At 39.1% G+C, this 18,192-nt stretch overlaps 1 protein-coding gene and 1 long non-coding RNA gene across 3 annotated transcripts in view; both read left to right on the plus strand.

Annotated features, from left to right (window-relative positions):
- STAMBPL1 (STAM binding protein like 1) overlaps positions 1-6,665 on the plus strand; it is a 44,391-nt gene extending 37,726 nt beyond the window's left edge. For both annotated transcript variants that reach the window (XM_010379609.2, XM_010379610.2), the window contains exons 9-11: positions 4,155-4,267; positions 5,210-5,309; positions 6,346-6,665. In XM_010379609.2, coding sequence (XP_010377911.2) covers positions 4,155-4,267; positions 5,210-5,309; positions 6,346-6,402 — 270 coding nt within the window. In that variant the 3' untranslated portion in view covers positions 6,403-6,665. The remainder of the gene's footprint in view (positions 1-4,154; positions 4,268-5,209; positions 5,310-6,345) is intronic.
- A 1,485-nt stretch (positions 6,666-8,150) lies between these two features.
- Positions 8,151-13,631, plus strand: LOC115900432. Its single transcript, XR_004060102.1, has 2 exons — positions 8,151-8,207; positions 9,909-13,631. It is a non-coding gene; the product is annotated as an uncharacterized LOC115900432 (long non-coding RNA).
- Positions 13,632-18,192: the final 4,561 nt, after the last annotated feature.

Here is an 18,192-nt window from a genome sequence, read left to right on the forward strand (position 1 = left end):
AAATCAGGTGACTTGTTTTAGATGATTTTACATAGCCTAATGAAGGCTTAGCCAACTTGTTAACTGATTTGGCTACACAACTCTTAATGTGGGTCTAAATTAGATTATTTTAAGAAAATATCTGAAAATGTTTCTTTTAAACATGTTTGTATATATCAGCTACACTCCCTGACACCCCTCAGATAGGCAAACGATGTATGCATCACTGTATAAACAGCCACAGAGTAAGGCAAGAGGATCGGGCCCAAAACATTGAATTCTAACATCCACCAGGCCATCATAGGAGCCAGTCAAATAGACGTGAGGTTAAATCTTGGCTGTGCTAAGAATTTATTGTAGAAGCATCGGTAAGTTATTAAGCAATCTGAGCATTAGTTTTATCATCCATAAAATGGAGATCATAATACTTGACTTCACAGGATGTTTCATATTAAATGAGATACTATTGGTGAATTTCACAGCACATTTTTTGAGGGACTCAGAAAATTGTACCTGTTGTAATTGGTGATAATAATCTATCCTTTCTAGCCATAGTGTAATCCAGCTGAGGGAAATTTTTTCCATTCAGTCTCACATAAGCTGGATCTAGGATAATGTCTTGGTGTGTTTTTGCTGCTATAACAAAATGCCTGATATAGAGTAATTTAAAAAGAACAGAAGTTTGTGTTGTCTGGTCCTAGAGGCTGGGAAGTCCAAGATCAAGGCACCAGCATTGGTGTCTAGTGAGGGCTGCTCTCAGCTTCCACAAGCAGCCTTCACTAGACACCAATGGCACCTTGTTGCTGTGTCCTCACAGGGTGGAAGGCAGAAGGGCAAGAGAGCACTCCCTTCAACCTTAAGCCCTTTCACAAGGGTCTTAATACCATTCATTAGAGTCGAGTCCTTGTGATTAATCACCTCCCAAAGACCACACTTCTTAATACTGTTGCATTGAGGATTAAGTTTCATCATGAATATTGGTGGAGACCCCACCATTCAAACCATAGCAGGCTGGGATAAGCCATCCCTCTGAGATGGGATACTGGCCAAGAAAATTTCCGGGACACATTCTGGGGACCTCCAAGTGCCCTTGAGGAATGATACATGATCATTTTTACTTGCTTTATAGAGAAGCACTGGGGAGGGGCAGCATACACACACGCGCGCACGCACACACACACACTTCCTAAGCATTTGGTATTATGCAGTTCTGAAGGGTACAGGAGACTTTAGTCTCAACTCCATCTGTAAATTATTATGTTCTATCAGTCAGGACTTCTAGCCTAGTTTCCAGATTCCCTCATTGGCTGAGTGAGGCTAATGAATGCCTTCTCTCCTCACTGGATTTCTGTAAACAGGAAACAAGATACCAGGTGTGATATGCAAAAACTCTTTGCAAAAAACTCTTTGGAAAGTATAAACTGCCTCTCAAATGCAAGAAAATTATTTATAATGAAGAGTTTGTAAAACTCTACATATGTGTATTTGCTTTACTTAACAGTAAGTAATATGCATTACAGTTTGCCTGGAAATTGCTGTATTATTTAGCTTAACATGATTTCTGTAAAAAGAATGCCTTATTTAGCTTAACATGATTTCTGTAACAAGAGTGCATTTTAAAGCAAAACAAATTCTAGCAAGAATGACAGTCCATTAAATTATGCATTTACATTGACAAGTCAATGTTAGTTTATCTAACAAAACATTTTCCAAATTAGAAACAAAAATTTTCCCCTTATGACCTACTGTGAACATACTGCATGCAATTATGAAGGTAAGTTGTTTAATAAGTTTAGCGTAATTCTTGAATTCTAGGACTTTTTGTTAAACTCATTTCACTGTATCAAATTATTGTGGTTGGATGAAAATACAAAAATGTTACATTTCTAAACCTCAGTGATTGTAATGACTTTTTATGATGTTTTTTATTAAGTATAATAATAGCAACAAATTCTAGAGCTGGCTTTTTTCAAATACAAATTAGTCATAGGGAAAAAAGGTCTGAAACATAATCAGACAGACATGTATTTGAATTTGGACTTTCTGGTTTAACTAGCTTTATGAGCATCCACAAGTTACTCACTTTCCTGTTTACCTCAGTTTCCTCACTTGCAAAATGGAGATAATAATAGCACTTATCTTGTTGCTGTGAGAATTCAATGATATGACTCATGGAAAGTGATTAGTTCACATTATACAGTTGCAATAAATGGCATCTGCTGCCATTGTTATCATTGTCATCATCATTTTCATTTCCGTAGAGTGAGGGAATGGGAGCCTCATTCTCCCATGGGAAAACTGTTCTCATTGGAATAGACATAATTCCCTTTGGCAGAAATGAAGGACTCAGGTCATGTGGTGTGCATTCCGTGTGGAAATAAATTGACAAACAGAGTGATTTGTCTGTATGATAACCTGCTTGCTGCCTCCACAGCACTATAGTTTCTTTGAACAATTTTTAATTTCTCACAAAGACATAGAAGCCTCTATTTTACAAAGAGAAGGTATTCCTTGTAAGATAACAGGCTGTCAGATACTCCCACTCGTACCCCCTACTGAAGATTTGCATTTTAAAAGTTAGGATAATTTCCATTCCTTTGTTGATCTAAGTTTTTATAGGCCAAGTGTTATTTTTTTCCTTGCAGAACATGTACCTTTCTGTAAATAATCATCTGATTTTGCCTTCATTCTATTAAAGCAGAAAAAAACATTTTCTTGATTTTTTTTTTTTTCCAAGACAGAGTCTTGCTCTGTTGTCCAGGTTGGAGTGCAGTAGAGTGATCACAGCTCACTGTAGCCTCAACCTCCCTGGCTCAAGTGCTCCTCTCACCTCAGCCCCCTCAAGTAGTTGAGACTACAGGCACGTGCTACCATGTCTAGCTAATTAAAACAATTTTTTTTTTTTTTTTTGGTAGAGATGGAGTCTACCTATATTGTCCAGGCTGGTCTTGAACTCTTGGGCTCAACTGATCCTCTCACCTTGGCCACTCAAAGTGGGGATTACAGGCATGAGCCACTATGCCTGGCCTAAAAATCGTTTTAAAATCTTACATTTCTTTAATAGAATATAGTTTTGTGTAAAGACATTTAGCTACTACTATGGATCTATGCCTTTTAGTTAATAAAGACATTAAAATAACAACAGCAATAACAACAGCTAATAACTTTTATTTCTGTGTGCTAAGCACTGTTCCAAGAGTTTTAATGGACTGTCATATTTCATCTTCATAACAATCCCATGCAGAAAATATTATCCCAATTTTACAGATGATGAAATGGGCAAGAGAAGGCTGAGTAATCTTCACAGTGTCATATAGCTAGTGAGTAATGGAGTCAGGACCTAGACAGTGGTGCCAAGAATCTTTGTTTCATGATTAAAATAGTCACATTCTTTTTTTCAAGAGTAATTAGGGTTTAATATGAATTTTTAAAATAACTAGATGTGCATTTATTTTTTATATTCAAATATGAACCTCTGATTGACCATGCATAAACACATTTGTATGTAGCCAGAAACTTGGCAGATTTCTTTTAATTTGTAATCCCCCTTTTTTCCTCCGAATATATTTAGTTGCTATGCAAGATTAGTCCCAAATACCTTTAACAACTTGGAGTCTCCCATTCTCCCATTTATAGGAAATGGCAATCCACAAAACGATACACAGCAACATGTGGTCTATTTAGTGAAAACTTCCTTTTAATGTTCCTAATGTTGTATATACATATCTTGTGCCCAGGGTTTCCAATCACAGTTCTGCTCCTTACCAGCTGTGTGACCACAGGCACATTATGTAACCTCCCTTAGTTTTGGGATCCTTGTATGTAAAATTCAGATAATAAAATAAGTATCTCGTAAATGAGTTGTGATAATTATATGAGAATTTATTTAAAGCCCCTAGCAAATTAATTTCCAGCTCTTTCTTTCCCCAAAAGAAGAAAGTACACCAACACTTCTAGGAGCCTCTTCTCAAAGTCATAGTTATTCCAAAATAGCAAATAATAGGAATGCATAAAGGGAAGGATTATGTCAGCAAAACCTTTTTAAAAATCCCTTATTTGATTGATGGTTAAACATAATTTTAAAAAAACAGATAAATAGAATTTTCTATTAAAATAAGCTGTGGCCTTGCCTAAGACAGCTATCCTAGTAAGATTGTCTTCTTTTCTATTTATAGACACATCCCACTCAAACTGCATTCTTATCCAGCGTTGATCTTCACACTCACTGTTCCTATCAACTCATGTTACCAGAGGCCATTGCCATTGTTTGCTCACCAAAGCATCAAGAGTAAGTGTGACTCTTCAGGGGAGCCCAAAGAAGGCTTTGTCTAGGGCTGCTGGGTTCCTGTATGTCCAGACACCAGGTTGTGGTACTTGGATTGGCAACACACAACACCCTCGGGAAAAAGGGATGGGTGGCAGTCAGCTGCCATCGACCTGCAGCTCTGCAGTTTAAGGTCCATTCTGTGGCAGAATTACTGATTTTCTTTCTTCAGTTAGCATGACCTTGAAGTGAATAACATTTAAGAAGGATGCTATCCCAGTTAGCCTTTTTAGGACTTATTTCTACTGTATTATGTTCTACCATAAGAAATGTTCTAGCCTTAGCTGAGAAAAAACCTTTCTAGCTTTGGGGACACTGATTATTGTAGAGTAGTTAATGAGCATGGGAATCAAACAAACATATGGAAATCATGGCTCCACCCCTCAAGTGTTGTATAAGGCAGGATACTTGACCACTGTGGGCTTTTGCCTCTTCATCCCTGATACCTGCCCATCAGGGATGGATGTAAAGATGAAATTAGATAATAGTCTATATATAGTGCTTAGCATAGTGCCTGGTACCACAGCAGGCACTCAATACATATTTGCTATTGCTATAATCTGTATTAACGTTGTTAGAAGAATTCGAAATATCTGCCACTTGTAATTTCCTCTCATGGAACTCTCTGGTGGGGCCTTGGCTTTTCCTGTGGGGTCACACACAATAGCTTATTTGCCTTGTCCCCTTAACGGTCCTGCAGGCTCCTAGCAACAGCATTGTCTCCTCCTGGGTTTCTCTCCTCTGGGCCAGTCACTGGTTAAAAAAAAAAAAAATCACTATGGAATTCCTAGTTTGTGAGTTCTCAATCCCATTTGAGAAATATGTGTGTGTGTGCTGTTCAAATAAAGCATCTGGAATGCCCAAATGATCCTTAATTTTTCTACCTGTTTTCACTCTGAAATTTAGCACTGGCATCTTCAGGCTCACCAATGCTGGCATGCTTGAGGTTTCTGCTTGTAAAAAAAAGGGCTTTCATCCACACACCAAGGAGCCCAGGCTGTTCAGTGTGAGTACATCATATTAGTTATTTTTCCAGGTATTTCTTATTCACTGCCCCCCAACCTGTTTTTAAATAAATAGTAGCAGTCTAATATAAGATAAAATACTGTACTGCTTAGTTTGGAGTTTTATCTGAGAAAATTAATCCATCTGTATACTTAATTTCTGGTTTATTCTCAAAATAATTGTATTTACAAGGAAACATCAATATTTCTATAGCAGAATTAATGGTGCACAAAGTTACTTTTGCACTTATATATATGTATGATATTTAAAAGTTTTCTTCAGAGTCCAAATAAGTAAACAATTATCATAGAAAACGGCATTTAAAAATGTTGCATGAATTCTTTCTGCTTGATATGGCCAAATTAGTTTTTTCATAGCAATTGTATGAAAACTACGATCATATTTCTTGATTACTTTTGCATAGTCCAAAAGAAACATTTGACTACGTCTTTTTTTTCCTAATTTTTTGGCAGTTGTGTGGCTGCAACATCAGAGAACATTATATTGAAATTAGAATTTACTTAAAATGAAAATTATTTGGCAACCCCTGTAAATATTTTTGTTTTTGTTGAAATTAATAAATGTGGCCGGGCGCGGTGGCTCAAGCCTGTAATCCCAGCACTTTGGGACGGGTGGATCACAAGGTCAGGAGATCGAGACCATCCTGGCTAACACGGTGAAACCCCGTCTCTACTAAAAAACAAATTACAAAAAACTAGCCGGGCGAGGTGGCGGGCGCCTGTAGTCCCAGCTACTCGGGAGGCTGAGGCAGGAGAATGGCGTAAACCCAGGAGGCGGAGCTTGCAGTGAGCTGAGATCCGGCCACTGCACTCCAGCCTGGGCCATAGAGCGAGACTCCGTCTCAAAAAAAAAAAAAGAAATTAATAAATGTGATTGTATTTGTTCTGATTGGAAATATTTTAAAAATCAGGAACAATTTAAAATTAAGAAATCTATACTCCCTCCCTAAAGAAAATCATATGGTAAACATTATGATAAAATCAAACATATAGTAAAACCAATTTTTTCTTTCCTAGATATGCAAACATGTGTTGGTAAAAGACATAAAAATAATTGTGTTGGATCTGAGGTGATATGTTGTGAATGTAAGCACCGTCAACATCAGACACCTACTCACGGACATGTGGTTGCCGGATTTTCTTAAGATGTTTCCAGAAATGACTGATATTTTATATTTATACATTTTAGATCAGAAAGCTTGATATTTATTGCTGTTGCACATTTTGAAGTTTTCTTTTTGGGTTGCTCTGTGTCAAGAGAGGTTACATGGTGTTAAATCGGTACCTAATAATGTGCCCAAATACTATGACCAGATAATAAATTGTGCTGCAAACAACATGTCTGATATTTATAGAGGTCTCTGCATACATTTTTAGAGCTTTAGATGATTTGCTGTATTTTTTATTCATGTAAAATGTAATTCCAAATAAGAAATTCTGAGTGTATGTAGTCTCCAAAGCAGACCATCTGTTTCTGAAACCTTCCCCTGAGGTAGGTGAGCAGCTTCCATGTGTAGATGAAATATGGCTGCCATTTATAAAGCTTGTTCTATGTTTTCAGTGTCATGAAATCCCAGGCTCAGAGAGGTATCTCTGCAGTGAATCACTGTGTAAGATACAAGAACAAAAGGCTTCTACTCAGGGGATCAGGTGTCAGAGGGCCTGAGATAGCAGACAATTCATTAACTTGATTTAGAAGACTAAAAGTAGAGAAGCTTGAGAGAGGAATTTTTTAAAAAGGGCTCAGATAAAAGTACGAAGCCTGTTACTGTGAACATGAACAGAGGTGATAGGAAGAAGAAATGAGACATAAGAGATAACTGGTAATTCTTAGTCGAAAAGAATGAATCAGAAAATAGTTTGGAAAGTTTTGTCATTAAAGGTATCTCTATATAAATTAGTCCCCAGAGAAAGAGAATCAAATAAGTTGGAAACTGAATAGGGTGACATAAATGTAATGTTTTAGTAAGGTGTGAAATGGCATTTGTGGCTATTACCTAGATAGTACAAGCATTTACCTGGATAAAAAGAGACAGATTAAATAGAAGGAATGAGAAACTTGGGTACTCTGTTAGCAAGCCGAGTTGGTGGGAAAAACCTGAGGATGGACGCAATGTGGAGAAATGTTAGCTGCAGATACACAGAGGGCAGAATGGAAGTGATATTGTTGAGTTCTTCGAGAATAGGTCCTTCAGGACACTGAAGACTAGTTCTGCAGGTGACATCTTTATCTTGGAAGACATTGCTCCCAGGCACGTTGGGAAATCCTGGGCTGACAACCCTTTCCTTGATCAAGAAACTTGTGATCACTTCTTAATCTCCCTTCTCATCCTTTAGGGCCTTGCCTTACTGTAGTCCAGCTTTCTTCTTTTTTCTTTTCAGCGCTTAAGTTTCCTTCTCCAGCCATCTCTTCCTGGATCTCCATGACTTTTCAACAGGGCCAAACTAATCCTATGTAACCTTCTGTCTTCCCACTGTCTTCTGTGCCAGCCTCAGCTCTCCCTTCCTTTGCTTTCCTCATGACATTGTATCTGAGTTGCCTAAACAACTCATGTTTCCATGTACTAGCTTCCACTGCTTAGTTCAATGATTTCCACATTCCAAAGAGTGGTATTTCCTGTGCACTGTGCTTGGATGGGTTAACATCTGATATGGTTTGGCTGTGTCCCAACTCAAATTTCATCTTAAATCATAGTAGGAGGGACCTGGTGGGAGGTAATTGAATCATTGGGGTGGTTACCTCCATGCTGTTCTCATGATAGTGAGTGAGTTCTCAGGATATCTGATGGTTTCATAAGGGACTTTTTCCCTTTTGCTCAGCACTTCTTCCTGCCATTATGTGAAGAAAGACGTGTTTTGCTTCCCTTTCTGCAATGATGGTAAGTTTCTTGGGGCCTCCCCAGCAATGCAGAATTGTGAGTCAATTAGACCTCTTTCCTTTAGAAATTACTCAGCCTTGGTCAGTTCTTTATAGTAGCGTGAAAATGGACTAATGCAGCATCCCTCCCTGCTTGTCTAGTCCTCAATTCTGGTATCGTGTCACCTGAATTCTGTTCCTGTTCTCATTTATACAGAATCACCTACTATGGGCAGATCAATGGCTTGTTTCTGTTTCATGGCATCTTCTAGCTATGGAGAGCTGAAGTCTCAGACTTCAGAAGTAGAGCTTGGCTTGCCTTGTGCATGGACACTTTAGTCTATGGCCACCACTAGTTAAGAGCAGATTAACTCTGCAAGGCTAGCTCCATAGACACCTCACTTTTTCCTGAGTGGTGCTGTCCTCAGTGTCTTAACACTTAAACACACAATGATATTCTGATATACTTAATCAAAGGAAAATATTATATACTTTATTCAAGTAAAAATAATTGTTGGGACAATGGATAGTTGAGAAATGAGTGAGATCCTCCTTATAGAATTAAAAATTATGGTAACACACTAAGAGGATGTAAAATGAGAGTTGTCCGATGAAAAAGCTATGGACATTGAATGGTGCCTAAAGATAGAAAGGACTCAGTTGAGAGCCAAGAACATTTAGCATCTTAGATTTCCAGAAAGATTAGAAAGAGAAGTTATGAGTATGCAAAACCATTATGTCCCTTCTGAATAGCAAGTTAGAAGAGAACCCATTTTTCACTAAGAAAGTATATTGCATTTCATAAATAAGGGAGACATTCTTGGCACATTTTTTGTAGTTTTTTGGTAGGTTTTTTTTTTTTTTTTTTTTTTTTTTTTTTTTTGCCAAGTACAAACCAAATTAACCAGGATCTCACAGAGTGGGACTGTTGGAGACGACAAACCAGGGACCTGACTTTGGCTGCCAGAATGAGGCCCTGGGGCTGTGTCTGAAAGAAGAACCAACAGAAATGTGATCACATCACTAAGTAATGGACTGGTCACGAGGCAGATACCATGTTAACCAAACTGGAAATGCCAGTACACACACATGTGCATGAGCACCAGTGTTCATTGGATAAGCTATCTATGGAAGGTCTCTTTCACAACAGGCAAAGAGCACCTTCTCTTTTTTTGAGACAAGATCTCACACTGTCGCCCAGGCTGGGGTGTAGTGGCACAATCATGGGTCACCGCAGCCTTGATCTCCTAGGCTCAAGCTGTCCTCCCATCTCAGCCTCCCGAGTAGCTGGGACTATAGGCATTCACCACCACACCTGGCTCTTTTTTTTCTATTTTGTAGAAATGGGGTCTTGCTGTGTTGCTAGGGCAGGAGATCCTTCTTTTGAATATGCATCAGTCCCAAAGCTCCATTTGCCACATCCTAAGGCAAAGATGGTTCTTCATTTCTTTTCAGATTTGTGTTTCTGTAGAAAAAAATGAAACAGTTAAGAACTTCCTTTGATTTTTCTATGCTAATTGGTTTGCACACAGTGCCTGACACTGCATATGTATTTGTTATAGGCTGAATTGTGTCCCCCAAATTCATGTGTTGAGATCCTTAACCCCCCAGTACCTCAGAATATGACCAAGTTTGGAGATAGGGCCTTTACATAAATAATTAAGTTAAAATGAGGCTAGTAGAGTGGGCACTAATCCAGTATGAATTGTGTCCTTATAATTAGAGATTAAGACAGACATACACAGAAGGAAGACCATGGGAAAACATAGAAAGAAAACTGCCATCTACAAGCCAAAGAGAGCGATCTCAGAAACCAACCCTGCCAAAACCTAGATCTCAGACTTCCAGCCTCCGGGACTGTGAGAAAATAAATTTCTGTTGTTTAAGCCATCCGGTCTGTGGTATTTTGTATTCTGTTTGGCAGCCCTCACAAACTAATGTGGTGCCCGATAAATATTTGCTGAAGTTGTTTATTTCCTTTTTCCTTACAGACTGAATTGGAAATGGCTTTCTTTGTTGCCACGCAGGGCAGAAATCATTCTTTCCACAGACCTTGTCAGTTGTAGAAGAGCAAAGCAAAATGTTTGCAGATTATTTTCAGCTACTCAAATTGTTCCTAGTTTTTTTATTAGTAGGATTTTGCTTGTGGAAATTTGACATTTTATTTGAGGCCACACTGGTTCACTTCTGTTTTCTACCAATTCATTTCACATTGCAACCACATCACCTGTGCTGGAGACTGTGTTATTACAATGATTTGACCTTAGATTGAGGTTTCTGTTGCAAAACCAGCTGAAGAGGTCCTAAATGTGGAAAGCAGATGTTTCTCTTCTGGCATGTCTTGCAGAATTTTCTGGCAAGAGAATATCTTCTGTGAAGAGAATGCTTGAGAAATGTCATGCATTTGGCAATGATTAAGAAAGAAAGGTAAACCTTCAACTCTTTGTTCTTAAAAGAATTTGGCTTGTTATTTAGTGGGAAGACAACTAAGATGCAAAGAGCTTTTCTGCTCCTTTAAGAAATTTGTTTTCTTTTCTAGTCTTTTGATTCTTCGTAAGGCCAGAATATACTTTCTCGGGGACAACTGATGAAAACACGATATAGTGGCTCTTAGAGATTTAGCATACTGATGTCCAAGAAGACGTTGTTTTTAAAGTATCAAAAGACAGGTCTTCATTTGGACTGCTATACAAAAATGCCATAAACTGGGTGACTTAAACAACACTGTATTTCTGTCTCCCAGTTCTGGTGACTGGAAATTTGATATCTGGGTGCCAGCATCGTCCAGTTCTTGATGAGAACTCCCTTCCTTATTTGCAGATGACTGCCTTCTTGCCCTACCCTCAAATGGGGGAGAGAGAAATCATCTGTCTCATGTCTCTGCTTGTAAGGACACAAATCCTATCATGAGGGTATGACTCTACCTTCATGACCTATTATCTCCCAATGACCCCACCTCCAAATATCAACATAACAAGGATGAGGTTTCTGCATATTAATGGCAGGGACACCAACATTCATACTCCATATGAACTCGCATAGTCCATAACTAGGCGAGTGCCAACTAGTTAGTTTCTTGTCTTTTTTCTGTGCTATATGGAGGCTCTGCTGTACATCTTCTGAGATCCCATAGTTACCATATTAAAAAGTAACATTCCAGTGAGAATGTGAATAGCTTTTATTATATTACCTCTGATCTGGTGTGAAGATGCCTTCAAATAGATTTAAGAAATTACTCATTAAAAGGATATTTTGCAAAAGGAATTGCCAGTTGATTAAATCATACTAGGTATTAAATTTTGCCTCATGGAAAAACAAACTCCTTTGACAAAAAAAAATTTCTTAATTAAAGCCATATCTTTTCATATTAATAATGTTGCTGTGTAATTATAATGTTTTAATTTTATAATGTTTTTATAATTAAAGGACTTAGTAAAATCCATATTCCTGTATATGTTTGAACAACTGGAGATACAGAAATGGAAAAGGAAAAGAAAATCCAGGGAAGGGAACATTATTTAGAAAGGAAGCCTGTGATACTCTTAAGGTCTGTCACTACAGCTTGCTAGATTTCAGGATGGGGATAGGAGATGCAGAAGATGAGAGAGGAAAAAACAGAGAAGGACCCTGTGGGAGGGAAGGTAGATTAAGAGCATTGCAAACTGGCTTTATTTAATTTGTTTGCTTGAAGTAAATGCCTTGACATTATCTGGACCACAAGACATTCTAAAACCAAATGGAGATAATTAGATTTTTTTTCTCTATCAAGGAGGATTACCCATGCATCTCTATCAGGTAAACAAGAGTTGGCAGTGAAAAATTACAATTGTTTACATGAATTAGTCATTGTCTCACTGGGTCCCAGATGTACCAGTGGAATGCATGGTTAATTCATATTCTTGAGTCTGAAGAGGATGTTTAAAAATTATCCTCTGTATTTTCTCCAAGAGAAAAAGGCATTTACAGATTGATTTAAAAAGAAAAAAAGCTCAATTATGTTTCCTCCTAATATAAAGGCTCACAGACAAGGAAAGCAAAGCAAACAACTAGAAGACATTTGCTGTGCTCTTGACTTTGGGAAAGGCCATGGGCAAATTATATCATTTTTAGGGAATTTAATTTCCTTACCTACAGAAATAAGGCATGTAAATCAACTGATTCATCTGGCTCTCTTCAGCAATAAAATTTTGTACTTATCAAGGTTCTTCCCAAGGCAGTATGTTTTTTATTTTTTAAAAATAACTTATTGAAGCTCAATTCACATAACTTAAAAGTAACCATTTTAATGTGAACAATTTAGTGGCATTTAGCACATTCGGTGTTGTGCAGTCACCATCCCTATCTAGTTCCAAAACATTTCTGTCACTCCAAAGTAAAACCCCTTGTCCACTGTATTAGTCTGTTTTCATGCTGCTGATAAAGACCCCGAGACTGAGTAATTTATAAAGAAAAAGAGGTTTAATGGACTCACAGTTCCACTTGGCTGGGGAGGCTTCATAATCATGATGGAAGACAAAAGGCATGTCTTACACGGCGGCAGAGAAGAGAGAATGAGAGACAAGTGAAAGGGATTTCCTCTTATAAAGCCATCAAATCTCATGAGACTTATTCACTACCATGAGAACAATATGGGGGAACCATCCCCATGATTCAGTTATCTCCCACTGGGTCCCTCCCACAACACATGGGAATTATGGGAGCTACAATTCAAGATGAGATTTGGGTGGAGACACAGCCAAACCATATCACCCACTAAGCGGTTGCTCCCCTTCCCTCCCTCTCCCCGCAGCTCCTAGCAACTACCAATCTGCATTCTATATGGATCCATTTATTTTGGATATTTCATACAAGTAGAATTGTACAATATGTTAGCTGTTGTGTCTGGCTTCTTTCACTTAGTGTACATTTTGAAGGCTTATCCATGTTGTAGTATGTATCAGTCCTTTATTCATCTTTATGTAATAACATTCCATTTAGGTATATACCACATTTTGTTTATTCATCCATTTATGGACATTGATGAACATCAGTTGATGGATATTGATGACATTTTGTTTATTCATCCATCAATGGACACAATAACCAAAAAGACATTTCCTTTTGGTTATTGTGAGTAGTAGTGCTCTAAACATGCTTGTACATGCATTTGTTTGTGTACCCGTTTCAATTATTTTGGATCTATACCTAGAAGTGGAATTGCAGGGTTATCTGGTAACTCTAGGCTTAGGTTTTTGAGAGACCTCCAAACTGTTTTTCACAACAGCTGTACCATGTTATATTCCCAACAGCAACACATAAAGTGTCTGATTAATCTACATCCTATTATAGCCATCCTAGTAAATGTAAAGTAGCATCTCATTCTCCTTTTGACAGAGCAATATGTGATCAGCTTAATTCCTCTAAAGTCAAATTTTAATAGTAAAATAAAGTTGATGATGAAGATGTCTGAGGCCTCCAGAATTCACTCACTCCCATCACTCTCTTAGTGTTGTGGGACACCTGTCCTGAGTCCTTATCAAGGTCACTACCACCATGTTTAGAGGGAGAATTTATTTTTATCAAGGATAGTTAGGTCAGCTGTTTCAGCTGGGTAGGATTAGAAATACAGAGAGAGAGACCAACAAAAGGCACTAGTCATAGCACTTTAGAATACTACTCTTGCTTTCCATCAAAGTCAGTGGTTTAAGCATTCATAAGGAAGAATACTATGTTGAGGCATCTCTCTGAAATCACAGACTTTTTTAAATTTTAAGAGCAAGGGCTCATTCTAAATTTGAAAAATATAATTTATCTGTTTAATATATTTTTGCCTGAGTAGGTGATGTCATTTTTTTTAAAGGAAGGCCTGAAATTACATGATTTTAGGTCATTTTGTAGGGAATTTCAGGTTGTAGCATATGCAGAGAGGTCTTAAAGGAGGAAAAATAATTGATTCAATGAAAGGATAGGGGACTAAATCTCAAAACTAAATGTGGAGGGGAAGAAACAGAAGGCAAGAACTAAGAAGTGTAGTTCTTTTGATGTGGTATGTCTGCAGTACCACATACTTTTCTCCAAGGATAAGGAAATCTGCTTAAGGACCCCTGAGTTTTAGGCCTCTGGAAAACTGTCATTAACCTCATGATACGGAAGACTGTTTCATCATCAGTTTTCCTTGAGGACAGCATTGTTTCAAACCCAGACAAGTAGTAATCATTTTTATTCCCTTTAGCCCAGAAGGGGCTAGAAATTGCTCTAAGGAGGACATTCTGGAAGAACTACAGCCTCCATGAATAAATTAGACTGAGAGGTGGTGAAATTTGCATGTTCATTTCCCGGATATAAGATGATTAATTTAACCTGAAAGGTGAAATGCTCAGGAGAAGCAGATGGTCCAGAGATGCCATACTTCTCATTCAACATTGCCTCCATTGCTTGAAATTGGTATCTGATTTTTTCATAGAAAAAATGTTATAAATATTACTTAGGAAAATCATAGTGAAGTCATGGTCACACTTGTGTGTGTGGTCCAGTTCTTTGGGGTTCCCTTTTTCCCAGCTGTGCAGCACTCTTACATCTCTGGGACTCTGCTTGGAACATGTCCCATGCAGGTCCTACTTCCCCTTCCCAAACATCAACCCCCTCTAGCCCCCAGCCCTTTTTATGGTCTACTCAATTCTTACCCTTTAAGTCTCTGCTTAAGCACTTCTCAGAGAGGCAGCCTCTCCTGAGCCCCTGGCTCAAGTTAGAGCCCATGGCTACAAAAGCCAGTACCCCATAAAATTCTTCTTTTGAACCCCTTACAATGTGCCCAAGTGCTTATTTAATGCCCATCTTTGTCACTCGACCGGTACCCCATATAATTCTTCTTTTGAGCCCCTTACAATGTGCCCAACTACTTATTTAATGCCCATCTTCCTCACTCGGCTGAGGGTTCCATCCAGGCAGAACCTTGCCTAGTTCTATTTCCTTGACACTGCTGTCTGTCCTAGCTCATAGTATTCTTCAGACATTACTTAAGTTGACTCTGCTCTCCCAGGAATAAACATTACTTCATACTCTGATAAGGAAGAACCCTATCTCAGGCTGCCCCATTTTTTCTCTCTCTCTCTTTTTTTTTTTTTTTGGGGGGGGGGGGGTGTGGGGGGTGCTATCTCTTTCTGAATAAGCTGAACTATAGCAATGGCTTCTGGTTGGACTGCAAGTGTGTGTTGGTCCAGACAGCTTCCTCCCTAACTACAGTCAGATGTTCTGTGTTAGAAATTCTTCTAAAGAGAATTTCCTAGCTGCACAAATGATACCACATTGACAACAGAGGATTATTATTATTATTTTGAAGCAGAGTACCACTCCTTTTTGCCCAGACTGGAGTGCAATGGCACGCTCTTGGCTCACTGCAACCCCTGCCTCTGGGTTTCAAGCAATTCTCCTGCCTCAGACTCCTGAGTAGCTAGGATTACAGGTGCATGCCACCACGCCCGGCTAATTATGTATTTTTAGTAGAGATGGGGTTTCACCGTGTTGGCCAGGCTGGTCTTGAACTCCTGACCTCAGGTGATCTGCCCGCCTCGGCCTCCTGAGACAACAGAGGATTATGTTTAAGTAAATAATGCCTCTTCCCACACATCTGCTCACAGTAATGGCTGCATGATGTGAATTAATGTCGTTAGAAACCCATGCTGTCCTCCAGAGTTGCAGAAGCCTGTCATGGGAAAACTTTGTAGTCATAGAAGGATGTTCCTCTCCTTTGAGAGTGTGGTTTGCTATTGTTAGAGGAGAGAAGAGGATTCCGAAGGCTGTCAAACCTATATGTTGCTGGTTTTATCTCCTCTGGAGATTGGTGTGACAATCATGAAGGGGACTCAGCCACCTGTGCAAAGCCCAGCCTCTTAAGTCGCTGGGCATCTAGTGGAATCAGGGGATGAATTACTGACGGATGACTGGGAGGAGGGTGCTTAGGTACTGCAGTTGAGTGGCTCACAAGGAGAGAACATTTCACTAATGCATATTCAGTGGGTGGTTCTGGTTTGCCTGATTTTTGCCTCTGGGCATGGCTGTTTCAGCCTGAGAGGCTGTTCCAAGAACGTTTCTTTACTAGAGCGCTCATGCTGCCTGGTGGTAAATATGAAGTACAGCAGTGCAACCAACCAGTTTTACTCCAAGGAAACCCTGTAGAGATGACAGCAATGGTTGGCGATTTCTGCTTCAATTACGAAAGTGATCTGGTGGCAAGTATCTGCACACTAATCCTTAAGTTTAACTCTAGTGGCTATGAGGTGTCCTTGCCTGGTAAGCATGAATTTGCAGCTGAAAGATTTCCCTCTATCATATTCCAGTAGTTCTTAAATTTTGATGTGCATAAGAATCACCAGGGATATCTGATTGAAGTTCCAGTTTCCAGCCTCAGCTCCAGAGATTCTAGCTCAGCGGGTGTTAGATGTGACCCAGGACTCTCCCCATTTAAAATGAGCTTCCAATGAGGTTGGTCCGTATAGCCTATTCTTTGGGAAATGCTGGCCTCATGGCTAAAAATATGAGTTGGAAATCAAGCACAAGAAGGAGCAAGCTGATATCTTTGCCAGCAGCATGACATTAGGCTGCTGCTAGCCTTAGTTACTCTTCTGTAAAAAGGCAGTAATGTTCAGGTGCCGTGCCTCACGCATGTAATCCCAGCACTTTAGGAGGCCAAAGCAGGAGGATCGTTTGAGCCTAGGAGTTCAAGACCAGCCTGGGCAACATGGCAAGACCCCATCTCTACTTTTTTTTTTAAAGACAGACCAAAATCATAGGGCTGTTGTAGGAGAAAATAAGATCCTAATATAAAGAGCTTGATACAAGCTGTGGTCATGGCGGGCACCAGTACATCCTAGCTCTTATTATTTGTAGTAGTAATCCTAATTATCTGCAAGTTACAGGGCCAGAGAAGACTAGGGAAGTTCGGGTTTTCTGGACCAAACAGACACTCAATCCTGGGCCTGGAGGTCTCTGCAGTGAGGTGCTGCCACGGACAGAGCCACCTTTACAGGACAACCAGTGGCTGCTGACACACACTATATGCACTGGAGGGCAAGCAGCTCCCAGCTTGGGAGCAACTGAGGGTGGTGAACATCCTGGGCAAGGAGTGCTCTGAGGCTAAGACCCTGAATGGCAGGGTCAGTATTTTTTTATATCCTTGTACCTCAGGCCAAATGGGCAAAGGAACAGCTGAAGTTGGTAGCTCTCCTATCCCGTTGCGTTTCTAGAGCAGTCCTGTCTCCTCATCTATAAAGTGAGCTGATAGTAATACTTCCCCAGATAGTTGTGAAGAACAGCTGAGAGATGCTATGTGTAAAACCCTTCACCTGGTGATTGATGCTAATAGTCCTTGGAAAGTATTGTTCTCTCTCATTCCTTCTGGCATGAATATATCCATAGTATCCTTTTCAAAGACAGATCAGGAGAAGGGAAACAGATGGTCCAGATGTGTAGTGAGATTTTAAGGCAGTGTTTCTCAAAGTTTTTTTAAAAAAATCCATGTTTCCCTCAATGAACATAGAAGTCAGACCTTTTTCTATATGTACATATATATGTGTGTGTGTATATATAAGTTTAATACATAGTGTATGCATTAAAAGTCATATCTTGTATATTAAAAGTCACACACATACATGTGTATACATATGGGAAATGTATATGTGTGTGTGATTTTTAATATACAAGATATGACTTTTAAGATATATAGGCACAGCGGCTCATGCCTATAATTCCAGCATTTTGGGAGGCCAAGAGGAGAGAATTGCTTGAGCCCAGAAGTTCAAGGCTGCAATGAGCTATGATTACACCATTGCACTCCAGTGACAGAGTGAGACCTTATCTCTAATATATATAGTATTTATACACGCACACACACACACATATATGTGTGTGTTTATGTATATATATACATGTGCGTGTGTGTAATTGTTTTCACCCATCAGGTTACCAGTACTGGGGTTATGAGTGTAAAGTAATATAATCACTTTGCAAGTAATGAGGTACTGTAGATTATC

The sequence above is a fragment of the Rhinopithecus roxellana genome, chromosome 11, assembly GCF_007565055.1.
Source record: "Rhinopithecus roxellana isolate Shanxi Qingling chromosome 11, ASM756505v1, whole genome shotgun sequence".
NCBI lineage: Eukaryota > Metazoa > Chordata > Mammalia > Primates > Cercopithecidae > Rhinopithecus > Rhinopithecus roxellana.